This window comes from Alnus glutinosa, chromosome 4 (genome assembly GCF_958979055.1).
Source record: "Alnus glutinosa chromosome 4, dhAlnGlut1.1, whole genome shotgun sequence".
NCBI lineage: Eukaryota > Viridiplantae > Streptophyta > Magnoliopsida > Fagales > Betulaceae > Alnus > Alnus glutinosa.
In genome coordinates, this window is record NC_084889.1 from 2,122,296 (window position 1) to 2,140,546 (window position 18,251).

At 35.5% G+C, this 18,251-nt stretch overlaps 2 protein-coding genes across 2 annotated transcripts; one reads left to right on the top strand and one right to left on the bottom strand.

The window, feature by feature from the left end:
• Positions 1 to 10,177: 10,177 nt before the first annotated feature.
• Positions 10,178 to 11,249, top strand: LOC133866482 (VQ motif-containing protein 8, chloroplastic). The gene has a single exon (XM_062303021.1). It carries the CDS (start codon positions 10,266 to 10,268, stop codon positions 10,944 to 10,946), a length of 681 nt encoding a protein of 226 aa, XP_062159005.1. The 5' UTR covers positions 10,178 to 10,265; the 3' UTR covers positions 10,947 to 11,249.
• A 4,614-nt stretch (positions 11,250 to 15,863) lies between these two features.
• On the bottom strand, positions 15,864 to 17,209 carry LOC133867050 (uncharacterized). The gene has a single exon (XM_062303724.1). It carries the CDS (start codon positions 17,128 to 17,130, stop codon positions 16,228 to 16,230), a length of 903 nt encoding a protein of 300 aa, XP_062159708.1. The 5' UTR covers positions 17,131 to 17,209; the 3' UTR covers positions 15,864 to 16,227.
• Between the last annotated feature and the right edge of the window lie 1,042 nt (positions 17,210 to 18,251).

The following is an 18,251-nucleotide window of genomic DNA, read 5'->3' on the forward strand; positions in this document are numbered from 1 at the left end:
TATGTATCCAATGTGGTCCAAATGGAACTGTTTTATATATATATATGCTCGATCGGCTAATCGTAGCTTTGCAACCTCTGGGTGGCTGGCAAGTCACGCTGGGATATGATGAGATGCTGGCTCTTAAACCTCTTTAGTATCTACTGAAGGCCAAGGGGCCTAAGAGGCTGACTAGCTAGCTCGGCTAAACAGCCCCCAAACCCTCCAATCCTCCCACCAGAAAAAAGAAAAGAAAAGAGTACTGGAACATGCTGGTTTTAATGCAGCTCTGTCTAAGAATGTTGCTTCGATCAAGAATAAAAAATAAAATGAATAGAAAGGGAATCGATGGAAAAAGGGTGAACGGGAGATCCGAGGAGTGGTGTGTGTGTGTGAAAGACAAAAGCATCGAGAAAGGCAGGGACGCAGTTCGCGTGCGCTTCCTTTGCGCATGATCCTATAACCCAGTGTCACGGCCCATATATTTAATTTAACACTACTACTAGTGTCTTATAGAATGCTGTGAGCATTTATTTACAAACAACAATGAAAGCCTTTGCGGGGTTTGCAATTTAATTTGCATGCTAATTTTACTAATCATGTAAATCATCACTCTTGTCCTCTATGTTGACTCAATTTGACCAACTCCTCCTAGTTTGCTTTAAACTTAACCCAGCTTTCCCATGTCATTATGTTTCCCCAAGCCCCGTGTCTGCTTCATCAACATGCTCTTTTCCTGGGAACTTGTGCAAATAATACAGGACAACATATACAGTCTTTTCCTTACAACTTATGCAAACGTACGACTCATTACATCAATCACTCACCAAATGTTCATATATATATATATATATATATATATATATATATATATTATTTATTTTAGCTTTCAATTCTTTCAAATCACATATCCCAACTCAGCATTTTATGATGCGTTTGGATCAAATATTATTCAATATTTGAATCGAGTTTTTATTCAAAAACCCAGAACCCGGATCCATGGTGATTAAAACCCGGTTGCCTCTTGAATATTGTTTTGAATGCAGTTTGAATTTCGAGATGATGAAATCATAAAATTGACACGTGAATTTTAAGGTGCATTTTCTCTTTCAACCGGCAGAAATCAGAGCTGGCAAAAAATACTAAAAAAAAAAAAAAAAAATCAAGAAAAATAGGAACATGGGGTGGCCGGTGCCACCTTTGGTGGTGGCTCGCGTCCACCCCAGGGGTCGGGGGGTGGCCGTGTGCCACCCCGCGACCCCCTGGGGGTGGCTTTTGAGCCACCCTGAGTAGATTTTGGGGTGGCCCGAAAGCCACCCCTAAGCCTTAAGGGTGGCCGGAAGGCCACACCTGGGGTCGAGGGTGGCCACGCAGCTACTCCCAGTGGCCGTGCGCCACCCCCTGAGCCCTAGGGGTGGCTTTCAGGCCACCCCAAAATGGATCCAGGGGAGGCCCGAAAAGCCTTAGGGGTGGCTGCGTGGCTACCCTCAGTGGCCTGGGGGTGGCTTTCAGGCCACCCCAATCAGAGATTTCGGGGTGGCCCGAAAGCCACCCCTAGGGGGTGGGGGGGGTGGCCCTCAGCCACCCCCTCCCACCGGCAGCCACCCCAAAACACTATTTTCTCTCATTTATTTTTGTTTTTATTTTTTAAATAAAAATAAATTTTTTGTTTTTTTAGTTTTTAATTTTTTATTTTTTTAGTTTTTTTTTTTTATTTTTTACCATACCAATCATTATACACAACTTTTCATACAATCCAATCACTTTGAACCATTATAAAACACTTTTTTTTCAATCGCAGAAATTCAACACTCAAACACATATTTGAAAAGAATCTGAATTATATTCAACATCCAAACACATTTTCATTGCCTTGAAATTCGCAATCAGATTCAGAATATTATTAATATTCGAAATATTCAATACCCAAACGGACATTCGTCTAAAATATTATTTGTTTATCTATTTTCACAATTCTCGAAGGATTTTATTTTATTATTATTAATTTAACTTATGGATTGTTGAGGTGAGCACAGTAACAACAAGTCAAATCTTTAATCAAAGTGACTAGTCGGATGAAGAGCCTTTTTTTTTTTTTTTTTTTAAATTTTATTTTATATATATATATCTTTTGCGGTAAGACTAGCCAAATTAACCTTTTTGCTATTTCGATTTTAACTAGCGTAATATGAGTACTCTTAGCATTCTCATTCAACTAGGGTTAGTAGGGATGCTAAATTTGGAGTAAAATGAGTTAGTTGTTAACAACACTCACCACTCACCAAATGTAAAAACAAAGTATTTTTTAATCTTTAACTTTCCCTCTTCTCGATAAATAACAAAGAAAGAATAAAGAAATTATTAAGAAATAATATTTAAAATGAATAATTAAAATAGAGAGCCAATGTAAATACTTTGAAAAAATGGACAAATCAAATAAAAAGAAAAAAAAAAAAAGAGGTGATATTTTAGTTAAAATAAAAAGTAAATTTATTTAGCAAACGTAAATAGTAAGTAGTCGGTTAGTAACCGATAACAGGAAATTCTAATGTTGTGAGTAATTAACTATCTTGTCATTGCGTGGATGTACAAGTAGATTGTCTCTTAAGATCTTAGATTGTCTCTTTTCAGAAATATAATTAACATTTTTTGTGATAAAACTGTTAGGCCTGGCCCAACTCATTAGAGAGAGTTCTCATATAAATTTTTGTTGGCTTTAGACAACCTCTTCGTAGGTGTGTATAGTTTGGATTAGAATTTTCTTAAATTATTTATTTGAATTTAATAAAATTTGAGCAAGTAATTATGAAAAATTACTTTGGGATCTATCTGATCAGATAAGTGGTCGGACAACACAATTTTTATTTGATCAGGTAAGTCCCATAAGTAGTACCCATTTAAATTTTTGTCCAGCTTTGGATAACCTCTTCATAGGTGTGCATGGACGGATTAGAATTCTCTTAAATTGTTTGTTCGAATTTGATAGAATTCGAGCAAGTAATTGTGAGAAACAATTTATGAGATCTATCTAACTAAATAAATGGTCGGATAACACAATTTTTATTTGATCAGGTAAGTCTTATAAGTGATTTCTCACAATCATCTACCCGAATTCTCTTAAATTCTGACAAATAATTTGAGAATGTTTTGATCTATGTGGACATCTTAGAGAGACGGCAAATGGGTCTCAAACCCCAAACTGTCCGGAGCAAACAGATCCACACTTGCCCTTACGAGAAATTGCCGGAATTGCATGCAATTCGAGCAGCCAATTTTATTTTTATTTTTTTTTTGGTTGAAAAGGGCAACGAATTTTATTTGAAGCTCATTCTGCTTTGCACTTGGCTGTTCTGACTTCTGAGCCAGAGAGGTGTGTTTATCATTACCCATCACAGCTGTCCACAAACATTGGCCCAGATGCGAGGCCTACTATTAAAGGGTTCAAATCCGACTGCTCGCTCGTATTTGGGCTGTTCAAGCCCCAAATTGGAAGTACTTTAGGATTAGGCCCATATAAATGTTTGAAATAAAAGAACGAAAAAAATTTGAATTGAATATAACTGATGAAATTAATTTATTAATATGATGAATAAAAGATTTTTTTTAAAAAAAAAAGTAGTGGGTTTAATAGAAAAAATGATATATATTTAGTGACAAACACACCCAAAATTAAAGACTCAATAGTATAACGGTCGCGATGGATGGATTATTAATAATTGAAAACATTATTGTTTTATTGTTTAGAGAAAAGAGTTCATTTTATTGATGGCTACGTAAAAAGAGGAGCAAGAAGAAGAAGAGCATTAGACTTACTCGTAATATGCTTGATGGTTTTGGCTCTTATGCTATTAATCATGTTAGACGTGAAGGTAATAGGGTAGCCCACACTCTTGCAAAATTTACTATTTTATATGAGCAAAATAAAGAGTAGTTTGAATCTTATCCGACATGTCTGTCGAGACTTATAAATTCTGAGTTTATCTTGCCAGTTTCTTAACGATATTACCAGATCTTTTAAAAAAAAAAAACAAAAGAAGGAGGAGCAAGAAGAAGATCGAAGAGCATTGCTTTGTTTAAAAAAAAAAAAGAAAATGCTTGAAATACTGCAACTTCTATTACAAACTCATGATATCGAGTAGAAAACATAACTCCTAATTATGGAAAATTATTTATAAAATGACGTGTTGACAAGTTAGTCACCATAATTATTTTAATAATTATTTAAATTTTCACATCAGCATATATAATTATCATAACAGTTGTTTTGAAATTCACTCTCAGCATAATTATCATAATAGCTTCCTTAATGGACATTTGACAACAATGTGCTGTGATTTGCCTTACGGCAGAGTCGAGAAGTTGGAAAAAGAAATAATGATTTTTTCTTCGTATAAATATATTTACATCTGGAAAACAACCTAATTAGGAAGGTCGGAACTAGGAAAATAATTGAGTGAGAAAGCAGCTTTGGTTGATTTTTGACCACGAATCACTGCCTTGTACATCTGGAAGTGGTTAAAAGCAGAAAAGTCAAATTAAATATAAGGAAATTGCTTCGTACCTCCCTCAGAGTTTTGATCTTGTGATAGATAAAGACTAGAGTTTATAATTTTGACAATTAAGGATTTTAATTTGAACTCTCTGTGAAACTAGATCTTTCCGTTAATGTTTTTATCTAGTTTTGAAGTGTCAAAGTTTCTGCTGGTATGATCTTCTTCGCATTAGACCAATAAAATTGTGTCACATGTATTAAAAGTCATGTCCTCGTGCTCCATATGTCATAAAATAAAATAAGCATACATTTAAAATAAAAAAAAATGATAAAAAAGGTGGATGGAGAGGTGGCTCCACCCCTAGCAGGGTTGAAGGAGGTGACTTCACCTCCTGTAGGAGTTCAATAAGATTTGCCCTTTTTGCTTAGGTGAGTGTAACCCATGTAACATCTTGGTCCTATATTAAGAAAAGATGAATAGCTCACATAGAATAAGTGGTTTATAAAGATACTTATGAGTGTTATGTCCCACGTTGCCTAGTTACTAGGTGAAACTGAGCTGCTTTTTAAGGAATTCTAAGAACGCTCCAAATTGACTAGTTATTATGAGGTGATAGCGCAAATGTGGCTAGCGCTTTTCTCTAAATCGTTACAACTCTCCCCTCCGTCCCATAGAGAGAGGCAAGGATGGAACTCCACCCTCACCACTCCACTGATTGATGAGTAATTCTATATTTGTACATCTATCGTATTTTGACAGCATAAGACCCATATCAAAATGCATTAATGAGTGTACACTAAATTGATGTACAAATAGCATTATTCTTTGTTGATGGGATGGAGATTCACCCAGAGAGGGATGGAGATCCAACCCATCCACCCCTCTCTTCTTCATTTATTTATTTTATTCAGCTTTTTCTTTATTCTTTTTTTAATCTTCCGGAGACGTGACATGGTGATAAGACTTTTTACACGCAACGCGATTTCATTGGTCTTACATGGACAATATTTCAGCTTACACATTTACCATTAAAAATTGAAAGAAAATTGACGGAATGACCTATTTGCCACATGGTCAAAACTTCAATTTATAATTGTCAAAAATTAAAAAATACTCAGTCTCTATTTATGGGTGAAAACTCAGAAGAGAATGGAGCAATTTTTCTACCTACACCTTCACCAATAACCATTGCTAATTGAAAACTTTTAATCGTGGGATTGGTTGTCAAAGTACATGAGTCATGGAGGGGGAAGCATCAGCAATAATACAAATTCAAAACATAGGAAACAAGAGATAAGCTACAATATTTTTATACTTTTTACTACAATATTTTTATTACAAATTGGCGTGACAAACCAATATTTGAAAGAAGGATTATCACCTTTTCATTTGAAATGAAAAAGATCGAGAGAAGATATTAAAGCCTAGAGGGACAAAATTATTCACTTTTTCTTTATAAATAATTTTACATCTTTAAAAGTAAATGATTGACTATTCTCCATTTCAACTGTTTTACGGCATTTGTGATATAGAAACTTGCACGAATTGAATATTCACCTATTCATCCTTTAAAAATAGTCACCAACCCAAATAAGGTCAAACGTCGCTCATCTCTATTAATTTTTTGTTTGTGCTTTCTAGCACGATCCAACCCCCCAACAAATTAATTAATAGAAATATTTCAAATTCAAATTGCGACACTTTGATAAAAAAAAAAGATAAAAAGGATTTCATCCGAATGGAAGTTTCAACTAAGGAGTAAGGACTAGTTTGGGTCTGGCCCTTCTTGGCATCACCTATCATTCAAGATTATAGCTTTTGGAAAGCTATTTTTCTATTTTTTTTTTATTATTATATATATAATTCGAGGACAAGGCTAGTTTTCCAATTATTCTCTCTGAAAAAGAAGAAGAGGACGTGACCGTCAATTTAAAATTGTGAATGGTTTTGAAAGTTATGGACATACATTTCGTTTCATTTATTAAAATTCTTGTTTCATGGATTTGACTAATACTATTGAATATTGATGGTGAATTAGAGATTTCATCTGTCAACATCGGCAACTTTGGGATGCGTACTACTACGATTGTCTGACTAACCGTGGTTTGAACTTTGAAGTCTATTAAGCAATTCAACCCAACTCCGTGTAGAAAGAACTGAAAATTGCTAAATTGGTTCTTGAAATTTGACAACAAATAACTTTTTTGAGGTTTAAAAATTGACAAATCATCCTTTGTGATACCCTTACAAATTCCGACTTTTCTTTTCTTTTTTTTTTTTAATGAAATTACATATTTAACTTCAAAAAATTATTATAATAATAATTAAAAAATCTTGAAATAATATATATATTATTTCGCGATTTTTTTTTAATACAATTCGGCCCCTTAAAATTAACCCAACCATTTTTTTAAAATTTAAGAAACAAAATTATTTTTTGCTTCCTTATAAAAAAATGTTTCACAATAAATTTTATCATATTTCCTTATATCAATTAAATATTCTTTTTTTATTATTACTTTGGGCAATGATTGCTGCACTACAAGAGTGCACAACATGTGCACTCTCCCCCTCACATGAGGGTGGGGTCTAGCACAGTGGGCCCCATCCTCATGTGAGGGGGGGTTGTGCACATGTTGTAAAACAAACATTTTCCTATTATTTTATTCTATTTTTTACTTCTTACTTTTTGCTATTTTATCATTATATAATTCATTGGGTAGCACTGTAGCTACCTAAAGGTTTAGGGGAAATATCAGAAAGAGTAATGTTTCTTACACAACTCTTATATAACTTTTGCACAACTCTAAATAATTTTTTTTTATAATTTTTTTTATGATCAACTATTGGATTTGTTTTCTTACATGTGGGTCCTAATATTCAATAGTTGATCTTAACAAAAAGTTGTTAGAATTGTGCAAGAAACATTACTCTATAGGAAAATTGATATAGGTGATTTTTTTGTGATTTTTTTCAAATTTTCCCTATATTTAGGGAAGAGAATCACCTATAGAGTATGTGGCTACGGATTAAGATCCTTTACAATTTTAAAAAATTTTGAGATTCTCAAATTATGTGAATTTAAGCCGTTTTTTATATCGAATGACGTGAAAAATATTAAACATTAAAGATATGACATGTTACATATTGAGGCAAAAAAAAATTCCAAAAGGCATTTATTTTTTTATTTTTTTTAACTTTTGAAGAGACACTTCTTCTTTACTAAACTAAAAGACAGTTTTTTGCTTGAAGCTTTTATACGACATAAAGTGTAAAAACCTGATAAAAATATATTCAATTCTTATTGTTAACATATTACATTTTTAATATGTCGTAAATTTCATATCGTTTAATGTATGAAATGACTTAAATTTATATAATTTGAGAATTTTAAATTTCTTTGAAATTGTAGGGGATACTCATACGTCTTCTACTTGTACTTTTAGAGAATTCCACATTTTATATATATATATGAACGACAGTTGGAGGAATGGTCGTTTTATCAATGGAGGCAATGGAGCTGGCTTTGGCTTCCACTGACCCCCGGCTCCTGCTTTTGGTAAGCTAGGAAGATTATGAACAAGCGCAAGGCATCAACTAAGCTTCAGTTGACTTTTGTAAAGAATAAAAATTGATATATTCAAACTTGCCTTTGTTTATCTTTTTATTAATTTTTTTTCACAGTTATCTTTTTATTAATTAGTCAACAAAATTAGGATAGCTGTTTTTAAATCCTCTATGTTAATTAGCTGTTGATCTACTTATTTTAAATAATAAATAAAACTTCAAAAACTTTGACTTTAGTGACATCCAATTAACTACACTTTATGTTTCAAATTTAATCGTAGTCAAAATCTCAAAGTCAAATAGCAGGATATGAGCCTTGAAGATCGAGCTGACTTGATCGCCAGCATTACTGGACTAGTTGTCCAAATAGGAACAAGACCCTCTCCATTTTACATAGGGAGTCATTTAATAATTTATGGTCAAAATTTTACTTATATATTTAATGGTTTACATAATATACATTATCACATTATTTAAAAATTTTAAATTATATAACATAATATACACCATTAGATGCAACACAAAAAAAAAAAAAAAAAAAAAAATCATAAGTGAAATGGATCGATCAATAGGAAGCAACATAAAATAAACCAAATTTGATGCCTGAATATTCTGTTTGATAATCTGTTACTAATTCTTCTTATGCTTCTGGTAAATCAAAAGGTAATCTCTCACATTTTACTAAGAAAGAAAGTATAAAAACGATAAACCCTATAGGTTGACACCACAAATTCATCCCCAGCTCACGTACCGCTTTAATGGACAAACAACCCAATCCTTGGAACATATTATAGTTCCAGGTGGCGAAGAGCCGACATCAAGATGCCAAACCTTGTAAAGGATCTTCGTCAGTTGGCTTCTTTATTAATCTTTATTAATGCACATTACTAACTTTTATTATAATTATAAACTTAACGTGCTAATCTATATTGGAAAAATAATTAAGCATGTTTATTCTTCACTCTTCACGTACCCACAAGAGCATTAATTATGTAGTATCTTAGCATTTTCCTTATATTTAACAGAGTAAGACAAGAAAGCCGAGCTGATCGAGACATGAGATTTGCATTATTTTGCAAGTTTAAGCGCACATGCATATGCTGCATTAATTTGGCTCGAGCATTCAAGCCCTTCCACATTCTATGCTTGTTTGTTATGACTTATGAAGAGTTAAGTTTATTTTTACTTTGTAAATTAAATGGTCTGAACCCGCATTGTCCATTCACCCACTCTTCACTCCTAATTACCCCCTTTTTTTGCATTCTTCAACCTAATTAGATAAGTTCATGCCTAAAGTTCCGGGAAAAATATGAGAAAGAAAAAGAAAATAAAATAAAAAAGCCCCCAACTACAATAATCCATCACACATGTATAATCGATCATTTCTCTTGATCACAAGTTAATTAATAAAGTTTTCTTCAGACTAGGTTGTTAGATTTTCACAAATTTAGTATATTAAACTAACATGTTTTTCAAAATATAAAATGCATATAAAAATCACATATATAATTAGTTTAATAGGTTAATTTTGAGGAAATATATTCTTCAAACCTAGCTAGTTGAAAAGAAAACTGCCTATCTATATGCTTATCTAAATATGATTCTTAATTGGTTACCCACGATTCAAAATAAATCAAACGTCCTCGCAGATTTAGGTTTGCATAATTGGCTTGACATGTTGTTCAGCAACCTAATTAACTGATACAAAATAGAATAAATAACTAAAATTTGAACAAGGAAAACAAACAGCTAAATAAAGAAAGAAAAAAACCATATACAGCACCTATTTAAAATATAAATAATAATAATAATAAAAAAAAAAACTACTTGCCCTCCCGCCAACTGCGCCGTCCGCTGTCAGCCGACAAAGACGGCAAAGAGAACAACTAATGGTAACGTCTAACAGCTTCTTTCTTCTAAACCCAAACATTTCAACACCGTATGATGAATCATTTATATATACAACTATATATATATATATATAACAACTATATATATATATATATATATGAATCTCTTATATATATACAACTCTCTCTATATATATATATTATTATGTATGTCAACGGTCAGAATCGCTGGCTATCGTATCCTCGTCTATCTCTAACCCTCTTCACCCCCCCCCCCCCCCCCCCCCAACGACCCTTCTATATATCCCCATCTCTCTCCTTCCTTTCCTCTTCATCCCCAAAGACATACGAATATAGAAGAAGCAGAATCTCTAACATGAGCCCTGCAAAGTTTCATGGCGACGATGATGATGAGCATTCAGGGAGGGACATCAAAGGTCCACGTCCGTCCCCCTTGAAGATCAACAAGGGCTCCCACTTTATTCAGAAGCAATCTTCGAGCTCTTCAACGTCAATCTCTTCGGTACTTTCTGATTGCGTTGCTCCGGTCAGGCAGCAACAGCGGCGACCGGTTATTATATACACTCATTCTCCCAAGATCATCCACACCCAGGCTCGGGATTTCATGGCTCTCGTCCAGAAGCTCACCGGCGTGTCGCGTCCCAACGACGATGAAGCCACTGCACAGCCTGATCATCATCATCATCATCATCCCCATAATAGCGATAAGATCAGCTTGTCTATGGAAGGTGGAAATGATCGTCACATGAAGCCTGTTAGCCACGATGACAACGACTCGTCTTCCGCTCTCACAGATGAGAATTGCGGCGGCGGCAAGGCAAGCTCGTCGTCCTTGTTACCAACTCTAAACCAAAACCAAAACCAAACCAATCAATATTTTGCTGACATGCCTTTGTTTACCCCGAATTCGAGCAGTTTCTTCTGCTCGCCTCGGCCTGTTTATAGATATCCTGATTCGTCGTACGCGTCGCCGAACGTGGGTAACTCCATGTCACCGTCTGTTTTCGAGTTTCTCAAAGGACTACCAGAATACTGAGATACATATATTTGAGGGTTTAGCAGTAATTAATTTACTGCCTGCATTGTACATAGATTGGTGTTAATTTCTATGTTTTTTTTTTTTATTTTATTTTGTTTTTGTTTCTGTTTTTTACGTCTCCAATGTTTTGGATATGGATCAACTAGAAATTAATTAGATAGCTAGCATCCGTTGTGAATTATAAGATCATTTAATTGATTCGTTGGCCATCAAAGGGAAAATTGATCTATCTCTCTCCTGGTCTGTATGGTACTTATTAATGTCCTATAAATAAGTTTAATTAGTGCTTTTTTTGTTTGATGATCTAGCTTTCGTCGTATCTCTTTATATACATATATTCCTTCTTGAAAGAGCATGATGATAAAAATGTAGTTTTTAGCAATATTACTCTTCTTGAAAGAGCATGTAATTAAGGATAATGCTAGTTAAAAAGCACACTAATTAAATATGCTAGTGGGTGCAGGTCTTATTTAGAGAAAAACTTAATTAATGCTACAAGGATCGTCTGGTACTGAAACACCAATTTGATTAATCATTTATGTAGTTTAATCTTGATGATCAATCAATGACATGGCTTGCCTCCAATCTCTAGCTCTGTAATCTTTTAATTATCAATGGAAATCTTATCTTAACCATAATAACTTTTTAAAAAATAACCTGCTCCATGATCCTGATCAAAACAAAGGCCATTTGACTCCAACCGACTTCATCAAGTTATTAATGGATGATTCAGTTGCCTGCGACGCCTATTCCATATTTCGGTTTCCAACTCACATCGACACATCTCATTCAATGGACCAAAAGAATTAACTTCCCTCAACCGAAGTTTTCCATTTTTGAACGCCCCTATAAAATGGCATGATGTACGTACGAGCTCGAAAGTCCCCGGTGTTTTCCCAAAAACAATTTTAAGTTACTCGCATGCAATGGCAAGCTAGTGGATTTTGTGGTCAGATGTACTATGCATGATTATACCAAATTTTGCACGGTCGGACGGGACAATGGCCTGGAGCCAGTGAGGGAGAGCTTCCGACAGTCAAGTAAGAAGGAGACTTGCCTAGGTTTTGGAGATGATGGGTCTTTTATTTGAAGCTCCCTAAGAACTTTTTGGGACTTTTGTAAGACTGGACTTTTAATTTTACTGAGACCTATTTAATAAGCTTTATTTTTATCCACGTCAAATACAGTTTCGAACGATGCCCGTTTGATCAAGAATTCACATTTATTTTTAGGTAATGATTAGCTAGCTAGGCTGATCATTTTCATGTGAAGTACTTATGAACTAAAACTAACAAGGCATAGTTTTCACTTCTCAGAGTGGATGCATAACCAGGACATAAAATATCTCTTTTTTTCAACCAGACTTTCCAAAATCTGGGGCAATTTAATTAGGCCCGTCAAAAGACTATCTGAAGATTTCGTGATTTTCTAGAGATAGAGACTCCCGAATCTTCTAGAGAGAGAAAGCTTTCGTTTTTAGTTTGCTTGCCGGGGGAGGCATGCTCCATGCCTCCCTCCTCTGGGTCCTCGGTCCTCCTAGTCTCTAGGAGGTTTTTTGTTCCTCCATAGCTAGTTCCGTTGGAGGCTAGGTTTCTCCCTCCCGTTAGGGCAGGGAGTTTTGTTCCTCTCGGACTTGTTCCGGTAGAGGTTTTGCTCTCCTAGGTCCTAACCCTTATAGGTTGAGGAGTTTGTGTTCTTGTTTCTCTTTTTTCTGACTGAAAGGCCTTCATGCAGAGTTGGTTTGGAGGATCGGCCACTCTCCATCGTGTCTTCGGTGGATCTCTAGTCGTGCTTCAACAGATCGTTTTTTTGTGTGCTAGATCTGTAATTTTCTACTGGGTTTCTCATGATACGTGCTTCTCAGCTGTATTCACTGTCGTCAACTGGTCCAGCTGTCTTAAGCTAGTGGTCTTGCCGCTCATTCTTGTCAATGCGTGGTCTGCACGTGAGGGGATCTTTTTCTATGGATAGGCGCGTGTGGGTTACGCCATATTTTTCAGGCCATAGTTGGTGGTGATTGGTAGTTGGCGGTGGATGTTTGCTGTTTGGGGAGCCTCATGAGATAGCACGCGCCACCTTAGTAGGATGTGATCTTCTTTGATGCTGGCAGTGTTGGTTTTTTGGTTTTGTATATTCTCTTGTATCTTCATTTTCACAGTGTGTCTATATAATGCACAAATTTTATTGGGCTATTTTTTTGTTGTGGTAGCTAGATCAGCCATCTTTCTTTTTTAGAGTGTGCTTAATTGTAAAGAGAGGCTCAAAAGGGTGTCCTTGTAATTTTTATGTATTGTTTAGGCAGCTGCTTTTAAGTCAGACTTGGTTCTGACTTAGGATGTAGATGTCTCTTTGTACCTCTTGTCTGTCTCTGTAATGCATTATGGCTTTGCTTCGCAATAGATGTAACACATGCTACACGTTCAAAAAAATAAAAAATAAAATAAAAAAAAATCAGGCCTGTCCTTTTCTCAAACGGATTAGGATCAATTTTCATTTCACTTGAAATTGAATTTTTAAAAAAAAAAAAAAACTATATTATGGTTCTGATTTTTCTTATAGCATTTAATGGTGTATAATGTGTCACATCATTTAAAATTTTTAAATAACGTGATAAATGGTAATATATTTACCATGTAGCAAAATATATATATACCAATATAGGATCTGTCTAATCATTATAGTATTTTTTTAAAAAAGAAAATTAATTGTCCCTAAGAGTACTAGTAACAGATGCCCTATAAGTCATTCTATTCCCTAAAATAAGGAAAATTTCAAAAAAGTTGCAAAAAAATGACACCACAACAGTTACCCTATTATTCATGCGCGCACCTCCTTGGGAAGCTTCAATGCTTCCTAATACATTGGGTAGCACTGTAGCTACCCAATAAATTATTTTAATAAAAAAAAAAACTTCTCTCTCCTCTCTACTTCACGCACTTGTCCTCGCACAGATTTCTCTCTATTTTCCTTTCATCTCACCATGTCCACAGCCGCTGAAGAACATGAATTACAGACACGAACCAACATTCAATTCTTCACTTTTCTTTGTGATTTGAAAGCTTCCACAGAAAGAAAACCCCAATTCAACAAATAAAACCGCTTGCCCAACTCAGACTTCAAAATACCCAAACTGATTCAAGGAAAGAAAACCCCAATTTAACAAAGAGGAACATGAAATCCTTGCCCTAAGTTTCCAGAATCTACGCCATGATGTGAGATTTCCAGAATCTTCGCCATGATATGAGATCCCCCTAAGAACAAAACCCACCCACCATGAAAAAAATCCCGAAAACCCCCACCGTAGAAACAAAAAGGAAAGACAACGGCTGGACAACACGAATAAGCTCGACGAGTTACACTTTTCTTTGGAAACAGCGGGACAATCCACTTTTCTTTGTGGATTTGCTTCACATGATGGGAAGATGGAGATGAGAGAGAGATGGAATCGGATAGGAAGACAGATGGGAGAGAAGACAAAAGAATGAAGATGATGCTTCTGGAGAGTGGAGAATAATTAAAGTTAAAAACAAAAAAATTGTAAAACGTAAAAAAATAATATTTTAATATATAGAGAAAGATAAAAGGAAGCTGTTGTGATGTGTTTTTATATAGGGAAAAAAAAAAGTTGTTTGATTTCCTAAATTTTTCCTAAATTAGGGAAAATAGTAGGGAGTCTGCTGCTAGTGCTCTAAGTTTTTTGTTTTGTTAAAAAAAGAAAATTTGGCCAGATTTGCGTAATATTTTCTTTTCTTTTCTAAAATTTTCTCAACATTGCAATCTATTCTTGGTTGGAAGGTCGTTTCAATGTATTAGTACAAATATTATTATTGGATGGAATATTAATGTCAATAACACAGTAGTTGTCCAGTTCTGATTATGTAGATGAACATGGGCTGGAGTTATCTATAAAAAGCACACAGTTGGGCCTAAATTCAGCCCAAAGAAAACAACTCCACCATTTCTCACCCAAAACAAGATGAAACTGAAAATTATGGATAGTCCAGAACTTTTTATTTTGCTATTCAATTTTAATTTTGAAACCACGACAAAGTGCAGATGTTGAAGTGAATTTTTGTACGGTCGGATTGAATGATTAGAACTTGTAAAATAAGGAAAAATATCATTGGTGTGACGTCGGTTTGGGGGTAGTGTTAAGTGGGAAGCCTCCTATAGTTAAGTCGGATAGATTTTTCTGATATATCTATTTAATATATAAAAAGTTTTCGAGTTTGGGACGTAACTCCAATTTTTTACAGCTCTTTAATTGAGTGGGCCTTGGTTATTATTTCTGTATCAGTTGATTTTTTAGTTTAATTTTACATGTAGAAGCAATAACTAATTAGCCACATTGACTTCAACTGTTTTAACCTAGATTTCTATTTTGAAGCTCCTTAAGATATCCATTTCTGTCTTTTCACTTCTTTTAAGCGGATCAACCTTGTTACTTAAGAATTAATAAACATTTGAGCATGAGTAAAATAAAATCAAAGTAATTTTAAATTGAAATAATTGTATATATATATATATTGTCACGTTATTTAAAATCTTAAATAATATAATATCATATTTAAATGATGTGATATTATATATACAGTTAAGTATCTTAATTGTGAAATTAAATCTCTGTATTTTACTTTTGTCCACACATGACATCAATCTGGTCCAAAATAGTACAAGTCCATTCAAGCATGTGGTTGATGCAAAGTTTGAGATTACCATGGATAAACTATCGTTTAAGGCACGTGATTCGTGTCTGAAATTTCTTGGTAATTGGAGTTGAAATCAGCCTTAATTTAATAATTTGAAATTGTCAACAAATTATTGCAACATTCACACTGTTCGAATCAGCAAACAGCCAAACACCAACCTTAGTTCACACACTTCATAAATCAACACGTTTGTTTGAGGAAAGAATTATTCATAATGGTTTCTTTTTTGTTTTTTTACTTAATTTCCCACAATAAGAATCAAAGATCCTGGCCTATTCCTGAATCACAAGCCATGTGATAGAATACAAAGGGATTAGAAAGGAAAAAAGAAAAATAAAGTAATTAAATACATAAGAAAATAAAAATAAATAGAAATATTTATAAAGTGGACCCCCCACCCTAAAATTTTCACAATTTTCCGTTGTATTGGGCCTTTGGCCACTTCAACAGCCAAGACACCTAACCGCGAATTAACAGCGAGTCACGACCGAGTCAGTTCAGTTCCCCGCTTCGTTTCTCACTCGTCGTGAAATTCGTTATTCCTCCGGAACCATAACGATATCAGCGTCTCACCATGCGTCCACGTCGGATCCCGTTAAACTCGCTAACGGCGAGCTAACATTCCTCACGTCCCCAACCGTTAGGTGCCCGCTAGTGTCATCCCTGACGTAGACCTTCTCGACGCCGCCATATCCGCCGTAGCCTACTATCTTTCCGAGCTGGGGCCGCCGGGTCCACTCGGCGAGCATCGCCGGTAACCGACACCGAACGCGTGTGTCCCACACGCGCAGCGACACGCCCCCGGAAGCGCTAGCCCTCGAAGCCGTCACTACTACCGGCGGCGATGACGACGTGGACACTGCCGGAAAAAGTTGTTTGCCGCCAATATGGGAGCAAATTCCCTTCTCTCTGTTAGTGTCATAGACGGAGATCAAACTTTCCGAAGAATCGTCGTCAACGTCAAAATCCAACCCTAAGCCCAGATGGTCCCACAGCTTCACGACGCTCCTACCACCGGCGAAGTCCGCCCACGAGAACCGTCTCCGGAACTTATTTTTACGATTATGCCCTTCACCTTCCACGTATCGACCAGACCCACCGGCCACCCGGAAATCTTCATCCATAGATCGCCACCGATCCCTTTCGGGTTTGTTGTCATCATCATCATCATCATCTTCTTCTTCTTCTTGGTCTTCTCCTAAAGAAGATGACGATGAAGAACAAGTTTCGTCTTCGCTGTCAAAATCATCATCGTTGGCGAGCTTCAAAAGAGGCTCTTTAGCTATCGACTTCTGTCTCCGGAGCTTGACGATCAAAACCTTGAGTCTGTTCACTATGGTGCTCAGAGACGCGACCAGTGCAAGAATCAACGCGCCCCATTTGGAGAGCAAAATAAACCGAGAAAGCAGCGATGGGTTTTGCAGTGAGACCTCGAAATCGCTCAGCCTGTTGATTATCACTGGGACTTCCATCAAAACGACAGAGTTTTGAGCCGGAGAAAATGGTAGTCTTGAGAGAGGTAGGTGAAGAAGTGGAGGTTTGGGAGAGTAGAGGGCGTGGGCTTTTTAAAGGCAGATGATAAAAAATGATTCCAGGTTTTCTCACGGTGACGTGCAGGATAACGGTTGGCTTACTGGAATAGAATTCCTGGCGACACGTCAGAAAAGGGCAGCGGGCTTTTTGGAACGAGGAATAGATTGGGATGGCTGAGTCAGCGTCTAGTTATGATGGAGTGAGCGACTATGGCCTATGGGGCACTGAGTCATGATGTCATATGCTCAGAGAGACACAGAGGATCTCATCCTCTAAACATATGATGATCCGGTCCCAAATTTTGTGGTGGTCAGGTTAGTGCCGCTTCCACTACTCGGATCTTGACACGCGGCGACAGCTAAGTTCTGATTGATTCAATATTTTATTTTGGGATAATAAAACATAAAAAAAATAATATAAATTATATTTTTATCCTATTAAAGAATGTAATTTCTCCATTACTTTTATTATAATATTCTTATAAATTATAGTTCACGTCATTTAAACAGTAAAATTTGATAAATAAAATTTATAATTTAGTGAAGGTCACGTCACGTCATTTTATAAAAAAACTTATAATGAAAGTTTGGAAACCCCTAACGGGCTCTGTTTGTTTCTAGATGATTAGTCTATGTCATTCCCCACCACAAAGTTATGATCTAGTAAATTGTGGGCGTTATTATGGCCAAATTTTTAGTGGTCCAAACCAAGAAAATTTGACATAGTTCCTGATTTCAAACAACTTCTTCGTATGGAGGTCATAGACTCATAGTAGTAGCCCAAATTCATGAATCATGTGAATTAATATGGATTGTTCTTTTCCACCGATCATTTTCTCTTTTCACATTATATTTATTTATCCTATTCTTTCTGTTCAGATATTGAGTGGTCCAAAACCAGCAAAATTTGAAACGTAGACTTTTAAACAATCCCAGTGTTTTTACCGTAGGGTCAGGGGCACAACCAGGCCTTCGAGGGTGGGGGATAAAATTTTAAAAAACAAAAATTAGAAGGTTAAAATTTAGTTTAGAGAGACATTTCATACAAAAAAATCCTAAAT